The 18,677-nt window shown below is 42.7% G+C and overlaps 2 protein-coding genes across 2 annotated transcripts in view; both read right to left on the bottom strand.

The window, feature by feature from the left end:
* Positions 1-435: 435 nt before the first annotated feature.
* mfsd4b (major facilitator superfamily domain containing 4B) lies at positions 436-10,365 on the bottom strand. Its single transcript, XM_079525487.1, has 4 exons — positions 9,749-10,365; positions 7,770-7,938; positions 2,914-3,030; positions 436-2,718 (listed from the first exon to the last, which is right to left on the bottom strand). Exons 1-4 carry the CDS (start codon positions 10,016-10,018, stop codon positions 1,355-1,357), a joined length of 1,920 nt encoding a protein of 639 aa, XP_079381613.1. The 5' UTR covers positions 10,019-10,365; the 3' UTR covers positions 436-1,354.
* Positions 10,366-11,576: 1,211 nt separating this feature from the next.
* slc16a10 (solute carrier family 16 member 10) overlaps positions 11,577-18,677 on the bottom strand; it is a 45,514-nt gene continuing 38,413 nt past the window's right edge. Inside the window, exons 4-6 of the mRNA XM_079525764.1 lie at positions 17,952-18,095; positions 17,360-17,588; positions 11,577-15,523 (exon numbers count right to left, since the gene is read on the bottom strand). Coding sequence (XP_079381890.1) covers positions 15,300-15,523; positions 17,360-17,588; positions 17,952-18,095 — 597 coding nt within the window. The 3' untranslated portion in view covers positions 11,577-15,299. The remainder of the gene's footprint in view (positions 15,524-17,359; positions 17,589-17,951; positions 18,096-18,677) is intronic.

The following is an 18,677-nucleotide window of genomic DNA, read 5'->3' as shown; positions in this document are numbered from 1 at the left end:
TCCAGCATGGTCATGTTGCGGTGAAATTGATGACCGGCTGTAGACATCACATAATGTAATAAATCATTGCGGTTTGTTTATTAGCAGAGTTTTATCTAGCACTATTAAGGCCATGTATTTAAAGACCTCCATGAAAGTTATGTTAAGTCCACAAGATGGTCACATATTTCAGTAGGTCACCAATTTCACCGTAGCATGCCATGCTGGAGTGAGCAAGTGTAAGTGGTAAGTGAGTGAGTGGCCGAGATTTTGGGTACTGAGAACATCGTGGTAAAAATGTCAACACTTGGGGAGAAGACCTAGGTTCGAATCCGGGGTAGAACATGAAAGTTACCAAGTGCAGCTTTAAACAAACAAACAAACATTATTGGGTTTAGTTCAAAAGAAAAAGAAAAACATACTGAGACTCAATTCAGTAAAAGACCAAATTACCAATTCTTAGGTAAACAATCTAAATTGTTTTTATTTTACTTAAAAAAAATCATCTTTCGACCCGAGAATCTTAACTTAAATATCATTATTCATTAGACAAGTCAACAAAACAAATCGCTACACTCTGTAGACTCCTGTACATGGGACAGGGAAAACATTTTTTAGGGCAACCATTAGACTCAGCTTAACAAATACACAATTCAGAAACACTGAAGTAGTCATACCTACTATGGAGCTGAACCCTGGAAACCCAATTAAACAGCCTAAATGTGTGGTGGTATAATTCAAACCGTTCTGTCAGAGAGGAAAGTCAAATGATGAAGAGTGCAGACATTGTTGCACACAGTAATGGCTGATTAATCGCTTGTTGCATGACTGTGTCACATGATAGTATCAGACCTACAGGATCACAACACGCCGTAATGTGAATCGTTCTGAATTCGGCTATTTCAGCGTCGTCATCAAGATGTCTTAAATCAGCAGGCTTGCACAAAAACGGCAGGAGTGTGGTGCAAACTTTTAAAAGTTCACTTCTCAACAGCAACACATTGACAAGTGCGAATGAACACACACACACACACACACACACACACACACACACACACACACACACACACACACACACACACACACACACACACACACACACACACACACACACACACACACACACACACACACACACACACACACACACACACACACACACACACACACACACACACACACACACACACACACACACACACTTCTCAAGAGAAAATGGCTCTTCTATATTCTAGTAATGTCTCAACAGCACTTAGGAGTCACAGGAAGGCGGACAGGGCCCACAGATGCCATATCATCACTAATGAATACTTTGTCGTATGACTGCGGTACTTCAGCGAGCAACACAGTTGTACGACAGTGTATATATTAGGCTTTAGTCTCTTTTCTCTCGGTCCAACGTGAAGAGCAGTTTGCGTCTGGGTGAGTCTGCTATTAAGGACACCGTATCGGAGAAGGGGGCCCCGCCCCCACCCGAGGTTTCAGTGACCTGGACAGTGGAGGGGACAGTTCCCGGGTTGATCCCGGATATCCCGGTGCCGTCCGGGGAGGACGGTGTCACCTTTTGTGGAGAATTCATGAGGCCGGCAGTATCATCCATTTCAATGACCTCAAAGTCTGCATCGTTCCACAGGTCCGCCTCATTGTCCCTGTGATCCTCCTCTTCCTCCTCCTCATCGTTGGCTCCCGAGTCCAGCAGCGCTTGGCGGTACTCGCTGTCGTCCGCGTCGGGTCGCCCCCTGGCGCGGGATTTCCCGCGCTGCGTGCCGTCGTCGGGGGCGGAGGCCAGCTTGTACATGACGGGGAAGAGGATGGAGGTCAGGGTGGCGCTGAGCAGCGACTGGTACATGAGCAGTGGCTGCTCCGGCAGCTTCCCGAGGAGGAAGCCCAAAAGGCCGGGCAACGCCATCTCCCCCAGTGCCGCACCGACCACGAAGCCCGCGGCCGAGTGGCTCGTCACCGTGGTGTACTGCTCCACCCAGGAGATGCCGCTGGGGAACGTGGCGGCCATGGAGGCGCCGTACACGGCCGTGCCCAGCCACAGGACCGCTCGCTCCCGGCTGAACAGGCAGATGAGCAGCGAGGAGAGCGTGCAGCCCACCAGGCTGAGGAGGATCATGGTGCCCGGATACACGCAGGCCGCAAAGAAGATGGCCAGGCCGCGGCAGGCCGCAAACGTTCCCCAGAACAGAGAGTTGAGTCCCGCGGCCTGAGGCTCGTCCATGTGGGCATAGTCCTTGGCGTAGGTAAAGATGAAAGAGCCGTACGCCACCTCGGCACCGACATACCAGAAGAAGAAGACGAACAGCAGGACATTGAGCGCCGTGTGATGCCGCGCAAACAGAGGCTTCCCCGAGGCGGCGCGGGCCTTGTCGCGCGACGGGCTGCCACGGGCGTAGAGGATGAAGAATAGGATGGAGATGAGGAGAACGAAGGACCCGATCACAATGTACGCCAACATGGAGGTGAGGGCGCCCTCCTTGTTGTGGAAGTATCGGATGGCCACCTTTTCTCTCGTGCCAACAGGAGGTGCGGCAGCAGCAGCAGCGTTGAGTCCAGTGGCGTTTGCAAGAGTGGACAGGGTGACGCCCATGCTGCTATTTTTACCCATGTCTGTCCCAAAGAGTAACTTTGCTATTATCGGTGCCATGAAGGCCCCCGCTGCGAAGCTGAAGTGCAGGGCCTGCATGTGGGGTCCGGCTTGCTCGCCCCATGTGTTCAGGATGAGTACATTCCCACCTAAGACCGCAGAGGAAACACATTAATCAAACCGTTGTCCAAATGATTATACTCTATCAACACAGTGATTATTTAATATCAACAATTTTTCCATTTTCTAGTATTATTAATCTGTGTTTATTAGTATATTTGATGAAGTGCTGCTAAAGAGTGGTTTCCAAATTCCTGCCGAACACAACCAAAGATTGTTCGTACCTGTATCCAGAACACCCATAGATATTCCAATGCTGGACATCAGCCCAGTGAGGAGAAGAGCCTTCTGGCAGAAAGGGATAGCACACATTCCAAATGCTGTGACCAACATGGAAAACCCTGCGAAACATTAATTAAGAGAGAGGAGAGAAAGCCTTCATTATTCTCAGAGCAACCTCCAAACACTAACAATAATGAAACACCTTGATGGACTGCATTGTGATACCCTATAATGCATTTAAACTCTTACACCTAGTACATTTCGTTGGCCAGGGTCCCCCAGGAGTGCATGCTTGGTCCCCTCCTTTTTCTCCCTACACCAAAAACGACGCAAAAAATAGCAGATCTACAAGCTCACAATGCATTGCATTGTAAGCATATAGAGATGTATTTTCATCTATTAAGACATGCCCAAAAGGAGCACACAAGGGTTGTGTCCTCATTCTAGGGACATTAACCATAGTCAGCACCATAGTCATTAACCATAGTCAGTAGTACCATGGGTTTAATCATGTGATTAAATAAGAAATGGCAGAGCACCAGCAGTCACTGTAGTAAACACTGAATGGTTACATGACTACACTACACACAGTACCCTATTGGTCTGAATATAAGATTATGTTTTTTTCCAATGGAAATGCATTGGGCCGCTGGGCGGCCATGACACAACACCCAACGAACACAGAGAATTGCATGAAAGGTGTGAGCTCAGCCTTATATTCGGTATATGTTTATGTTGCACTATGTTGAGTGGTGGGAACTCAATTGTTTTACTCAAGTAAAAGTATAAATACTGCAATGTAGAACTACTCCGTTACAAGTAAAAGTTCGGAATTCAAAATGTACTTGAGTAAAAGTACAAAAGTATTGGCATCAAAATGTACTTAAAGTACCAAAAGTAGAAAGTACTCACTATGCAGAATGTGCCATTTCAAGTTTTCAAATGTATACAAATATTTAGAAGATCTACAAGCTCACAGATCTACAAGCTCACAATGCATCGCGATGCATTGTGAGCTTGTAGGTCGGCTATTTTCAAATGGACGAAATGTATAATAGGGCTAATTTTATTTTGTAATAATAATCAAAATCTACAAAGTAACTAAGGTTTTCTAATAAATGTAGTGGAGTAAAAGTACAATATTTGCCTCTGTGATGTAGTGGAGTAGAAGTAAAAGTATTGGAAATTGGAAATACTCAAGTAAAGCATGAATTCCTCAAAATTATACTTAAGTACAGTACTTAACTTAACCCATTGTACTTAGTTACTTTCTACCACTGACTCTGTATGTGCCCAACCGTTACCGTGGGTCACAGAGGGCACAGGCTGTATCACAGAAGGGGACTTCACTGATGGGGCTGCAGGTGTGTATACTGTATAGTACTAGTGTGAACCAGGTGTGTATACTGTACAGTACTAGTGTGAACCAGGTGTGTATACTGTATAGTACTAGTGTGAACCAGGTGTGTATACTGTATAGTACTAGTGTGAACCAGGTGTGTATACTGTATAGTACTAGTGTGAACCAGGTGTGTATACTGTACAGTACTAGTGTGAACCAGGTGTGTATACTGTATAGTACTAGTGTGAACCAGGTGTGTATACTGTATAGTACTAGTGTGAACCAGGTGTGTATACTGTATAGTACTAGTGTGAACCAGGTGTGTATACTGTATAGTACTAGTGTGAACCAGGTGTGTATACTGTACAGTACTAGTGTGAACCAGGTGTGTATACTGTACAGTACTAGTGTGAACCAGGTGTGTATACTGTATAGTACTAGTGTGAACCAGGTGTGTATACTGTATAGTACTAGTGTGAACCAGGTGTGTATACTGTACAGTACTAGTGTGAACCAGGTGTGTATACTGTACAGTACTAGTGTGAACCAGGTGTGTATACTGTATAGTACTAGTGTGAACCAGGTGTGTATACTGTACAGTACTAGTGTGAACCAGGTGTGTATACTGTATAGTACTAGTGTGAACCAGGTGTGTATACTGTATAGTACTAGTGTGAACCAGGTGTGTATACTGTACAGTACTAGTGTGAACCAGGTGTGTATACTGTATAGTACTAGTGTGAACCAGGTGTGTATACTGTATAGTACTAGTGTGAACCAGGTGTGTATACTGTATAGTACTAGTGGGAACCAGGTGTGTGTATACTGTATAGTACTAGTGGGAACCAGGTGTGTATACTGTACAGTACTAGTGGGAACCAGGTGTGTATACTGTATAGTACTAGTGGGAACCAGGTGTGTATACTGTATAGTACTAGTGTGAACCAGGTGTGTATACTGTATAGTACTAGTGGGAACCAGGTGTGTATACTGTATAGTACTAGTGGGAACCAGGTGTGTATACTGTACAGTACTAGTGGGAACCAGGTGTGTATACTGTATAGTACTAGTGGGAACCAGGTGTGTATACTGTATAGTACTAGTGGGAACCAGGTGTGTATACTGTATAGTACTAGTGGGAACCAGGTGTGTATACTGTATAGTACTAGTGTGAACCAGGTGTGTATACTGAGATTATAGAATCTCTTTGTGTGAACTACCCGGCATGAAACATGAGAACACCAAGTCCCTGCACGACGCCAGGGCGCTGAAGAGAGCAAGGAAGATTATGGCCGACTCCTCCCACCCTGGCCACGGCCTCCTCACCCTGCTCCCCTCTGGGAGAAGACTGCGGCTGCTGAAGGCTACGAAAGCCCGCCACAGACAAAGTTTTTTCCCCGTCAGCTGCCAGGCTGCTCAATGACTCTGGCTTCCCTTCCACCCCTGCCTCCTAGTGACACCGGCACTTTAATCACTGGCAACATTTGATGCACTATGAACTACTGCCCTGCACTTTATATTTATTTCCCTGCACGGTGTTGTCTTATGTCTGTTGGTATTTGTGAAAAAAGAATTGAATGCACTCATGTTATGTCAAAGCAAATTCCTATGTGTGTATACACAAATGGCAAATAAAGGTATCTGAATCTGAATCTGAACCAAGTCTAGCGTAGCCAGACAATCAGTGATCCCCGCCTACTGATCGTCCGGGGAAATCTAACTTCAATATGGGGCTTGAACCCATGATGAACACTGCTTTCTTTGCAACCAATCCTGATGATACCGTACAACAACAGGTGGTCCGTGAGTCCCACCAAGCTAGAATATCTGGCCCAGCAAATTATTATATCTGACTGACAATCCCACATGTAGGCTGCAGTGTCAAATAGAGAATCTAGCCCCCACCTAAAGAATGCTTATTATGACAGGCAAAGACAATCGAATCAGACAGGATGGTGCACCCTGGTGCTGAACCCCTCATATTCAGGTAGGATGTGGACAGATATGTCCCTATAGTCAACAGCTTTATGTTGATGAAACTGGGTCCGATGAACGCTTAGTTCTTTCTATTCTTATTTATTTTGGATACTCGGTTGTCACTGTCAACATTCCTCTTCAGACTTTGTTTGAAAATCTCCTCCCATGTTAAAAGCCAAAGTTTCACATTGGCTTAAACAATGCACTAATTCTTTCTGTATCTATAGAAACAATGAAAAGAGCTCCTGTTCTATGAAAGAGCTCTTGTTCTTCTCTCTGAGTCTCCAGATAAATGTTCTTTTTCACGTTTTAATGAACTAAAGCTCCTCTAAGTGCTAACATTCAAGGATTCAAAAATGTTACTGTATAGCAACGTTGCTATACATAGTTGCTATAAAAGTTTACTATGAAAACCTGCAAAACCTGTCAGTCATGCCTCGTGACACGCTCCATATATGGCCAATACAGAATTCATTCCATATGTTTGTCTGACCTCATCTGACCTCATCAAACCCTGCACACTCACTCAAGACACTGCCCCCGCTGCCACCCTTAGATCGAGGTCTTACTGTTAGTATATAAAATTCTAGTTCTTAAATTAGCCATTGATTATGTGTTCTGCCATACCAACCCATGCCGTACCAGATATGAATGACCACTGTAAATGATATGCATTGGTTCTGCAAAATAAGGATGCAAGAGTTACTTCAACCCCTCACCTTTGTTGTGTGACCCCTCCACCCAACCCCTCACCTTTGTTGTGTTTGTGTGGGTTTGTTTCCCCAGTAGTGCTTGTATAGGCTCCAGTAAGGCTTGCCACTAACTCAACATCCGGGGAGCCACTCCCCGGAGCCTCTGACAACATTGCTATACTATACTATATTCTTACACTATTACATCCATTATTATTGTTATTGCTACTACTTGTATTTGCCTGTATCTCCTTCCCTGTCTATTTTTCTTCTATTTCTTTCTTTCTATTCCCCCCCCTCTCTCCCCCAACATGGTCGAGGCCTAGAGTCCTAGAGTTGGGTTCTGCTTGGCGTTTCTAAGGGGGAGTTGTTCGTTGCCACTGTCGCAATATTGCTTGCTCTGGGAGGATCTTTGTCGGTTTTCTGCTCTATATGTAAAGTGTCTTGAGATTTGACACTTGAGATTTGACACTTTAATGAAATTGAATTGAACAAATTGATTGAATCAATTACCCAAAAAAAAAGTTTTTGTTGGTAAAAGTTGCAGGAGTACATGTGGTGCCTGATATGAAATGTAAGCTGAACACAATCATGTGTTAAAAATGTCATGCAAATGCATTGGGTATATAAAATACACACTTATTCGAAAAACTGACCAATAGAATAATCAAGAAAGTAATAAGAAAACATTCATTGCAGCTCTACTGTCGGTAATTTTGTGGTTTGTTTTTTATTCTGGATTGTTTCCACCCAATTTACGCCCCCACGTTTAATTTAGCTGTGACCAGACGACGTAGGCAGGCAGAGATCTCCTATGGTCTGGTTACATGAGTGGAACAGGCCTTACCCAGCAAGAGGTGGGGGTTCATGCAGTTGAAGAGGAGCCCTGCCAACAGGGAGCCACCGATGTACCCCGCTGAACGGCCTACAAAGATGTAGGAGATATTGCTGATGTTCTTGTGCACATTCACTGCCAGGTCCTCAAATGTAGGGCCTAGAATGGAGATACTCATCCCCTGTAAAAAAGAAACACAATTGTTGGCCTATCTATGTATGGTTTGGATGCTCATAGCCCTAATGGAGGGGTCTTCAATGAGAGAGATGAAGCAGGGGACCCACACTACTGTACATAGCCTATATAAGATTGTGTTGCAGATGAAACCTTTTCATAGATAGCTTCACTGACTATCACTGTTGTTTGTAAATTAATGTTTTGTGTATTTTTCAGACATACTGTAACAAATTAAACCTTCAATACTCTGTGGTCTGATCCCAGCATGATGTGGTCTGATCCTTTTTTGAGTGCAGAGTCTGCCGACCTCTCAACTCAGTTCTTTCCTCATTTTAATGATTATAATGTGACTTAATTCATTATGCCAACAAACAACCCTATCAAGCCCAATAATAATACATTATTCTTAATCATGAGAATAACTGACAAGGTCTGTAGTAGCCCAGTCATTCTCAAACGTACAAGCACACGTTGTCAGCTTGTAGATCTGCTATTTTTGTTCTCCTCATTATAGGGATTCTAGGGTTCAAGTGGTTAATGTAAAATGAAAAAGTTCCTATCACACAATGGTTTGGCACACAAAGAGTTTTGGTCCAGGACTCCAGGGCCAGGGGCTTCTAATGGTTAGAACAATGAGCATGAACATGAGCCTTGTTGGTTTGACTACTGCAAGCACATGGTGAAGAGCTATCTGTACACTTGAGCTAGGCACTAGAAGTCCTAAATATATTTGCCCAATGGCCAAGTATAATAAGCCTAGCTAACTATTAGTGTGAGGCAGGTGTTGCTAAACCATGCTGAAGGCCATGTGAGTTCAGCGAATCTGCCTGAGGAAGGTAGAAGACAAAAACTGGCTTGCATGGAGGGGTAATCGGTACCTATAATCAGTTTACATCTGGTAGTCATCTTGACAAGCAAGTTTCACAACTATGCAAATAGTCCTGCAAGGACCCGGATATAGCCTACGGTAGTAACATTCCCATATGTAGTTCCCTGTTCAGGCGGGGAAACAAAGACATTCATTGTTATAAAGGTTACTGTGTTTTTGACACTTGCTTTGGCAATGTAAACGTATGTTTTCTCAATTGAATTGAATTGTGTTTGTTAGATTATGTAGGTATTGCCTTGTTTGGGTAGGCTATTTCTTTGTTCCTTATCAGTGACTAAATTAAACTGAAATGGCGCCCTTTGTGTGACAGTGTGATTAGGATTAGTTTTAACTTCAAATTACCATTTCATTCACATACTTAAGAATCTAATTTCCGATCCCATCCCCCTGATCCACAGACCTGCTTTAGTAAGTGCTCAATAATGTGAGCAAAATGTAAACTTTATTTTGTGCACACCTATATTACTTTGGACTCTCAAAAGGTTTGAGTGGAGAGTCTGCCGACCTCTCAACTCAGTTATTTCTCATTGTAATGATGTGACAAGCCCAATAATAATATATTAGTCTTATTCATGAGCATAACTGACATGCATGACAGCATGTCTGTAGTAGCCCAGTTATTCTCAAACGTTTTCATTTTAAGGACTCCCATAGCCCTGAAACATGTACGAGCGTCATGTGAACCATGGCTAGGACTCCCATAACCCTGAGAGTGTACAGATGGGGTTAGAGGGAGTTACAGGGAGTCAGGGACCCCAATGGAAACAAGCCATAGGCTTTCTTGGGTATTACATTTGTTTTAACCCCACCCCCTGGCTGGCTGACTGGCTGGACCAGTGGACCCCACTTTGAGAATGAGAAGAACCACTGCTACAGTCAGTAGCTTGTGTTCAATGATCACTTTAACATGTCCTGAATTGCTTACCAATCCTAGGAATGATGTGCAGAGGGCCACGGTGACCATCCAGCGGCTGCACGCTCCCCCGGTGGTGCTGATGATTTGAACCCCATCAGAGCCAGTCCTGGAGCTCCTCTTGGCTCGGACCGCTTTCAGCGCGCTCTTCAGACCTCTGTCCTTCCTCTTGTCAAACAACGTATCCTCCTCCAGGTCGTCATTGTCTTCCTCATCGTCAACGCTGGCGAAACGAACGTGCTTCTTTTTCACAACGGGGTCTCTGACCGCGTTTACAGACATACCTGTCAAATTATTATGGCTGCTGCTCTCTGATGATGATGGTGGGTGGACGTGGTGGTGGTGATGATGATGATGTGCTGTCACAGCCAGGCTACTGCGTGCACTGAGTAAATAAATATGCGCATACGCGGCGCACGAATGGTGGTTTCCACGTTAAGATGCCTCTGTTTATAGATGTCTCCTATTAAATCGTCGATCCGAGCCACCCATTGTAGAAACAGGCGACAGACAGCAGGTAGAGGCACTCCATATGTCAAGCGGTGTGTGTGTGTGTATCTATGGTGGCTTCAGCTGCACCTCACAGTGCTCATGCTCAGCTGACGCGGTATTACAGCTACAGGAAGTGGTTGTCATTGGGTCACAATTCATGACAAATAGTGACCTCTAGCGTCAGGATCATTTCTGAGTTTGACCCACATCTTTTGGTGTGTGTCCTGCTGCGAGTTTGATTTGAATGTGCATTGTGCAGGCATACATACCTACAGTAACAGCTCTGTAACTATAACACACACACACACACACACACACACACACACACACACACACACACACACACACACACACACACACACACACACACACATTTATTTGTTTGTTTGTTTATTCATTTATTCGTTTGTTTGTTTGTTTGTTTATTCTGATTGTGGCTACCGTAGAGTCACGTTTCCAAAGGTCTACTTTTGGTTCACTGAATTAAAACTATTCTACAAACTATTTGCAGTAACCTACCATATTTGTGCTTTTTGTTTTTGGTAAAAAGGCTTCCATGTATTTAAGTGGAAGTGTTCAAGAATCTTTATGGATATACCTACATTTTATCAGTTGCCAAGTCATGGGAGCCCAGCAGCCCATGTAATTCTTTGCAGGTGCCACTGCCAAATAACCATTTAAAGTGTTTTTAAAATGGGTGGTGGTGTCAGGTGTGACTGTGACTGCCCCACAGTGAGAGAAAGAAAGATACAAGAATGTCACTGAAAAGTCAAACTTGTTTTACTCTTGAAAATGCTGAATTGTGTTTGTGATATGTACAAAGTATTATATTGCATATAGTATACTGTACATAGCAGATATGAAAGACCCAAATAACATTTGGGATAACAAAAAAGAGTAGAAGGCATTCTAATGTATAAGGAATTTGGATTATTCACAATTTGCAACATGAATAACAAATAATGCATCAGAATAGACATGGAGGAAAGATAAAGAAAAAAGAAAAAACATAACATGTCAACTACTACAAGTACTCTTTGGTAGAGGTTTGGGTTGTGTACTTACAGTAGGTTGCCATGATACAACTCCAAAGGTGGACAAGAAATAAAAAATGGTTGCTCCATTGATTAGGCTAATTAAATCGTCTGAAACCGCTAGATTAGATCGCTGTAAAATGTAAGTCAATTTCTAGTCAGTTATTTTAGATTGCTTGTCCACCTTTGGAGTTGTATCACGGCAAGGTAACTACACAACCCAAACCTCTACCAAAGTGTTTTTCCCTTTAACCCCTGGCTTCCCCATTTGGGCCATGTTTTGGGAAATAAATGTCAGTTGTTTTAAGTTCAATTTAGCAAGGATGATTGTTTTCCTGTAACACAACAGCATGGATTCCACCATGTCTCAAGCCTGATTTGTCGTAGGTGGTGCATACCGATTTATCTTGCAAGTAAAGTCTCTGCATAAACTATAAGCCACATATATATTCAATTCTTTAATTTCAGCCCAATCTGGATAGCTGAGAATATTCAATCAATGGCTACATTAAACAACTATATTAAACTGATGATTATCAATCCATACAGTATGTAAAAACAATGCATAAAGTGTATGGCAAAGAGGTATCACAATCAACCTCCGAGGTACAAATTAAGTAATTTCTTTCAATCAAGGCTTTCACTGGTGAGTAGGTGCTGGCATAGTCTAGAAACAGAATAGAACTAGTAGGCTATATTGTACAAATTGTCTAAAATTTTAACAAATAATAACAAGAACTTGATTGTACATTGGTAAAAATCAAAATATTTGATTCAAAGGCAAGCTATAATCTAATCATATGCAAAGCCATAACTCAATGTTAAAAGATGTAAACACCAAGTGCATTTTCTCATACTTGTTACATCCTCTGTAAATAAAAAAGGGCAACTGATCTTCTGAGAGAAACATTAAAAGAACACAAGTTTAAGACGGCTATTTCATTTTCTTTTCTTCTTTCATTAGCATTTTTTCAGTCAAAATATTTCACAAGCACCCCTTCAAATGCAAATATTGCCCCTGTCATAACTCAATAAGGTAAAAGCTTGAAGACGTGCCTTCAAGCTAATGTGGACAGCAAATGAGAAATGGGGACAGCAATATTGTCCAGATGAGGACAGATTACCAATTATTTTATGATATCTGAGGTAGACAGTGTCACAAGTCTTGCTTGTGAAAAATTATCTGACCCATGGTCATTCAATGCTGCATATTTGGAACTCACTATAGAGCAATCAGATAATTTTGTGTCGGTCGTGAACCGGTCGTGACCCAATATATCAAAACATTATTTCACTATGAACCACACTTGGGTCCTATTCCACTGGTTGAAAAACACAGCGAATTACCTTTAACTTTGTGTTAAGCGGATTGTCTTCATCAAAAATGTACACAAAGGAAATACAAAAGTACTGTGACTTGTCCATAAGCAATCTCTCTCTAGTAAAAAAATTGTGAAATTCTCACGGATTATTGATTTCCTAACATTTTCAACTGGTTCAGGTGCACTATTTGTGGTTGACTGTAGGCTACAGGTAGGCATATGATAGCACGGTGCTTAAGCAAACACAACTGATATGTCAGCCATTTGCATTCCATTCACAACCTTTGGTCTTCAATAAATCAATGTTAACGGAAAATATCCATTAATTATGGCATACTTATGACGCTGTCGCTCAATACATTCTAGAAAAAATAAATACAATATGAAAATCAAAACTAACACCTTGCCAACTGAAGGTTAAAGAAATGAGCACATAGTCAATGGTTAACTTGATTCAACCTGACTAATGGTTACATTGTCAATGATTAGTCAAACTTGTGTCAGTTACAATTCAAATGGTAGAGAGTAGAGACAATACAATGTCCCAAATAAGATACTGTCGTTGAATTATAATGTTACTAATTTTGTACACAATGGTGAGAAGATAATGTACTTGTAAACTTTCCTTTCCATTTTGAGAAGTTATTAATTTTCATTCATTCAATAAATTATCTTAGGTGAGTACCGGTAGCCTAACATCTGCACAATGCCCAGATACAAAGCAGACTTTCTTTTCCACGGTATACCCAATTAAACCCAATTAGATTTTTGAATTCTGAATATTCTTTGAATTTCTGAATATTGGACCAAACATACACAACAAAACAAAAAAGCTAAATAAATTCTCACCACTGTCTATGTTTACAAGGAATACTGCTCAATTTTAACACTAAAATAAAAATAATAACCAGTCACAAAAAAACAATACAAGCATGTTCTTTATACCTATTACCATGTCCGGCCAATACATATGTTGCATAGCGATGCTGATGTACAGTTAGTTATCTTCTCCTGTACTAGTTAAAACAATATGACAGTGTCAAAGATACTGACAAACTGATAGCGATTCTTAGGCACCATGTCAAGTGGTCACATTGGATTTTAAAAGCAGCCATATGTCAGTCATTCAAGCTACGTATACTGTATCAAGCACAGAAGACAAGCCTATTAAAGGGGCATTTCACCAATAATACATTATACATCTGAGCTGTATTTTGTTCCTAAATGCCCCTCCATAGCTGCTTGAGATGAAGTTCCCCAATTGGATTTCATCAAGTGTAATGTGTTGTTATTGTGTTTAATAAGTTGCTTCTTCCTGGCGCTCAAGCACCTTTTATTCAACTATAAGACGATCACAGAGCTACATTCCCAGTAGGCCTACAAATTCAACCTTACAATATTTCCACAAAGCACTTCTCTGAAGTGAATATACTCAATATACTGTGCTACTCAGAAATAAACCCCCCACCCAAATATTTAAAATTTGGGCATGCTTCCCAAAATGTATAAAAACAATATTCTTTCCAAGGGCACTATTGGGGGAAAAAACTAAACATAAAAAGTAAAAACCCAGTAAAGATGACCACTTATTCCCCTTTAATTTTAGCAGGCAATTAGTGTTGTGCAATTAAAATATTAAGCCATGGTTTCCCTCCAATATATGACTTAAGACTTGTTTTTCATGTCACAGAAGTAAAACTATACTGTAAAATGTAAAATTTGTAAATAGCAATGTAAACCTGCAATGTTAAAAAACAGTGGATTTGGGCAGCGTCAGCAAAACGTTGCTTACAACAAGCTCACAACACGTTGTGATCTTGTAGCCTAGATCTGCTATTTACGGTGCGTCGTGCGGTGCTGACATTAGGCATGACTGGCCAAACGATTCTGAACTAGCAGCCTTCATAAAGCACCCACAGTTATAAGTAAAGCATGAATCTTCTTTTTCTTTTCCACCAACCTATTTCCATTTTAACCTTCAAGTTGATTTGTCAAATGGAATCTTTGGCCATAGAACAACAATCTAATGCATAGTTCGTAAAGATAATTTCAGGGCTGAGCGATATGCTCAAATCAAATATCAATATATTTGCCTATCTATTATCTATTGTGACAATATTATATATATATATATAAAAAATGTCATGCTCCAAAAATTTAAAAAAATAGCAGATCTACTAGCACACAACGCGTCAGGATGCAACGCATTGTGAGCTTGTAGAGCTTGTATAGTGTATAGTGTATAGTGTATAGTGTGCGTTGCAGCTATTTTTCCCTTTTCCGCATGATTATTAAAGCATAAACTAGGGCTTAAGTGACTGCAATCAGGAAAAGACAATACTTATGCCATGTCAAGATATAACAACATAAAAAAAATCCTAGATAATATCTAGTCTTGGATACCAATATAATCACTATATTGCCCAGCCCTATTTCACATTCATGCTTAAAGTATGTACTGTACTTGTACTCTATTATGTGGTCAATCTGATATGTAATATCATCATTACTTTGGCATTTCTCTCATAACGTCCTCTCCTATGAAGGCAGAGAACATTCACACATGCACAGGTATGTGTACGTGTGAAGACTGTGAACCTCACTCAACCTCATTCACACATACACAAGTAAATATGCACCTATGTGATCCTTGGATTATAAAATGATCCAAGTGGCGGTGGGGGTGTGGGGGCGGACGTGGAGGGAGGGTGGAGTTTAGAGAACAGAATCCGAGTCCTGGCGCTTCACGTCTCCCTGAGACTTCTCACAGTCCAACAGGGTGGAGCCCTGTCCCGACTTGAGGGCCGCCTCGGCCTCTCTCTGCTTGCGCCTGCGCTCCACCCAGGGTATCAGACACAGCACGGCCCCTCCGATGATGGGCGGGATGCCGGCCAGGTAGAAGGCCACGTCGTAGTTCCCCAGCCTGTCCCTCAGGAAGCCTGGTGGGAGGAAGGAAGGAAAAGGAAAATATTTAAGGAAAAGAACACCCCCCCCACACACACACACACACACACACACACACACACACACACACACACACACACACACACACACACACACACACACACACACACACACACACCTGACACACACACACACACAGTCACACACACACATTCTTTGAATAGGTGAGGTGATTAGATAATCTCTTTCCCTGACACTCTGTTATGTAGGAGTTATTCATGTTTCTCGTGGTTACGGTTGTTATTGCTCAAGTTTTCAGTCTCACTCTCAAAATACCTTGAGAGTGAAATACCTTGAAATGTGGTCCAATGAACAGTAGGGGGCGGGAGAGACCTGTGAATGTCTGACTCCTTCCCAGCAGGACTCTGGTAAAGTCCTTTCTCTCACCAGAGGGTAGGTGTGAATTAAACATAAGGTCTAGGATGCATTTGTGAAAAGCTGCTGCTTGGTCAGAGTTCCCACACATTTTCCATTCCGATGATTACAGGCCCAGATTTCTTGACTGAATTTGAAGACTTTGATAAGGCACACACACCAACTATCACAAATTATGTAATCGTAAATTGTAATCGTGTGCTTTCTTTTTTCCTCCCCTGTAGATTAACATAACTTCTGTGCAAATCCCATACTTTGTAAGGCCTAAAAGCATACTATAATTAACTTACAAACATTGTTTTCATTATATAATTTCCTAAATGAAATCCAGACCTTTTTATACCTGAATGGAGAACACTGATGGGGAGAAGCTAATATTCCCATTTTTGTACTGCACTTTTTTTTGTTGGATGGCCAACAATGCCACATCACTCTACAGCTGAAGACTGTACTTTGTCCCAATGGTACATGTACATCTGGGTCCTTTCTGCTGACACTCTGATTCAGAATATCATTTGCATGAGCTAGCAGCAGGTTGGAACGCCTTTCCTAACCCAATTAAGAACTGTTCCACAGGAGTAAACCCATCTACCCCCTAGCCTATATTTTCAGTAGTGGTAGTATTTGGGTTCATATAAATCTTCTTCCCAAAAGGACTTTCAAACTAGGTCAGCCTGCAATGACATAAGATCTGGTCATTCCAGCTTAGTAAGATGTTAAAAGTAAAAATATTTAGGACGACCGTTGAGCCGATTCTACTCTATGGCTCCGAGACATGGACACTTTCAAAGAAATTAGAGAAACGGTTGGATGGCACTTACACCCGCCTTCTAATGAGAGCGCAAAATCTGTCTTGGAAGAGCCACCCATTGACTAATCTAATATACGGCAACCTTCCCCATGTTTCTTCACTAGTCCGATCCAGAAGAACACAGTTTGCCGGCCACTGCTACAGAGCTGACAATGAGGTTAAAACTTCCCTTCTTCTCTGGAGTCCTGCCTCAAAGCAGACCAGAGGTAGAAAACTGTCGTTCCCTGATGTCATCGCTAGGGACACATGCATCAGTAAGCAGTAACTGGGGATGGCAATGAAGGACCGGAAAGTCTGGCGTGGCATTGTGAAATCCATGATCTCGACCGCGGTGAGAACCAGTATCATAATTACAAGTTACAGTTTTATAACCTTGTTCCCAGCCTTGTCTCATCTCACGAGGAGAAAAGCCTGGTAAAGAACTGCGGAATAAAGTGTCCGTAACGTGGGACTTCCATTGTATGCACTTCCCCCGGTAGTTCTTTTTCGACCAATCACCATGCGGTCTTCATGCCTTGGGAATATGTACTTCCGCATAAACACAGACTTTATGTAGCCATTCGGCGTCCAGCGCAATTGTATGGCTACTATCGGCTACTATAATAGCCCCGCCCTCCTGCGGTACCTGCAATGGGCGGCCCCACGGTCATGGGAACCGACATCATCCCCAGCAGGAAGCCGATGGCCTGTGACACGTCCTTGGATCCCACCAGCTCGAAGGCGATGGGTGCCATGATGCAGATGAAGCATCCGTCGAAAAGACCCATCAGCAGGCACACAGCGATCAGCCCGCCGAAGACGTGACACAGGGGGATCATCATGGACATCACGCCGATGACGAAGAAGGAAGACACCTGCATGGACGGGGGGGGGGGGTTAAGGTTTACAACACTGCATAATAATAACCAATAGGACTGGACAGCCTGGGATTAGATTTTTTACTCCAGGCTAATGCAAAATACTCATTTCAAGAAATACATTCCTCTCAGGCAGCGGTGGCTTCTTCAGTGATTGCACCTGCATAAGCACAGGGCCTGCCGTGTCATAGGCCTGGCTTACTTTTTATATCTCATTCTTGGTGCAGAATACTAAATAGACGGTGTGTGTCTATTTAGTGTGTGTGTGTGTGTGTGTGTGTGTGTGTGTGTGTGTGTGTGTGTGTGTGTGTGTGTGTGTGTGTGTGTGTGTGTGTGTGTGTGTGAATGTGGGCTGCTCACTTGTAGGTAGACTTTGTCGACTCCTTGGACGTAGTCGGCCAACCTGCCAAAGATGAGGCGGCCCAGGCCAGACGTGATGCCGATGCACATGAGCAGGACCTCTTTATTGGCGTCCTTGCCGAAGCGCTCCTCCACGTGTTTCATCTGCGGCGGACATGAAAGGGAAAGAAGCGCCACACCTTATCAGACACCGTTGAACACAGCTGCCGGCGCAGCCATAATCACATAACAGGATGACGAGAACATGAACAAACATGAAAGTGCAAAAGATGCAATTACTTGCAAATTACATGGTTGGTATATGTAGCCTGGCTAATAAGCCAGACCGAATCAGCCGTTGGCAAAAAGAAATTGCCTGCCGGTGTTGTGTGATATTAGTCTGGCTTATTAGCCAGGCTATGGTATATGTTGGGGAATTATTCAAAATAAGGCTGCCATCAACGAGGCGGATGCGTGCATGCGACCTGGTCGCCCCCAGGCGTCTTACCGGTATACTGTATATATTCATTTTCAAGGGGGTCCTAAGAGCTAAGACATTAGCTCTAGACACACACACACACACACACACACACACACACACACACACACACACACACACACACACACACACACACACACACACACACACACACACACACACACACACACACACACACACACACACACACACACACACACACACACACACACACACACCACACACACACACACACACACACACACACA

Source organism: Electrona antarctica (genome assembly GCF_951216825.1).
Source record: "Electrona antarctica genome assembly, chromosome: 17".
NCBI classification, from domain to species: Eukaryota; Metazoa; Chordata; class Actinopteri; order Myctophiformes; family Myctophidae; genus Electrona; species Electrona antarctica.
This window is presented reverse-complemented; position numbering and strand designations above follow the sequence as displayed.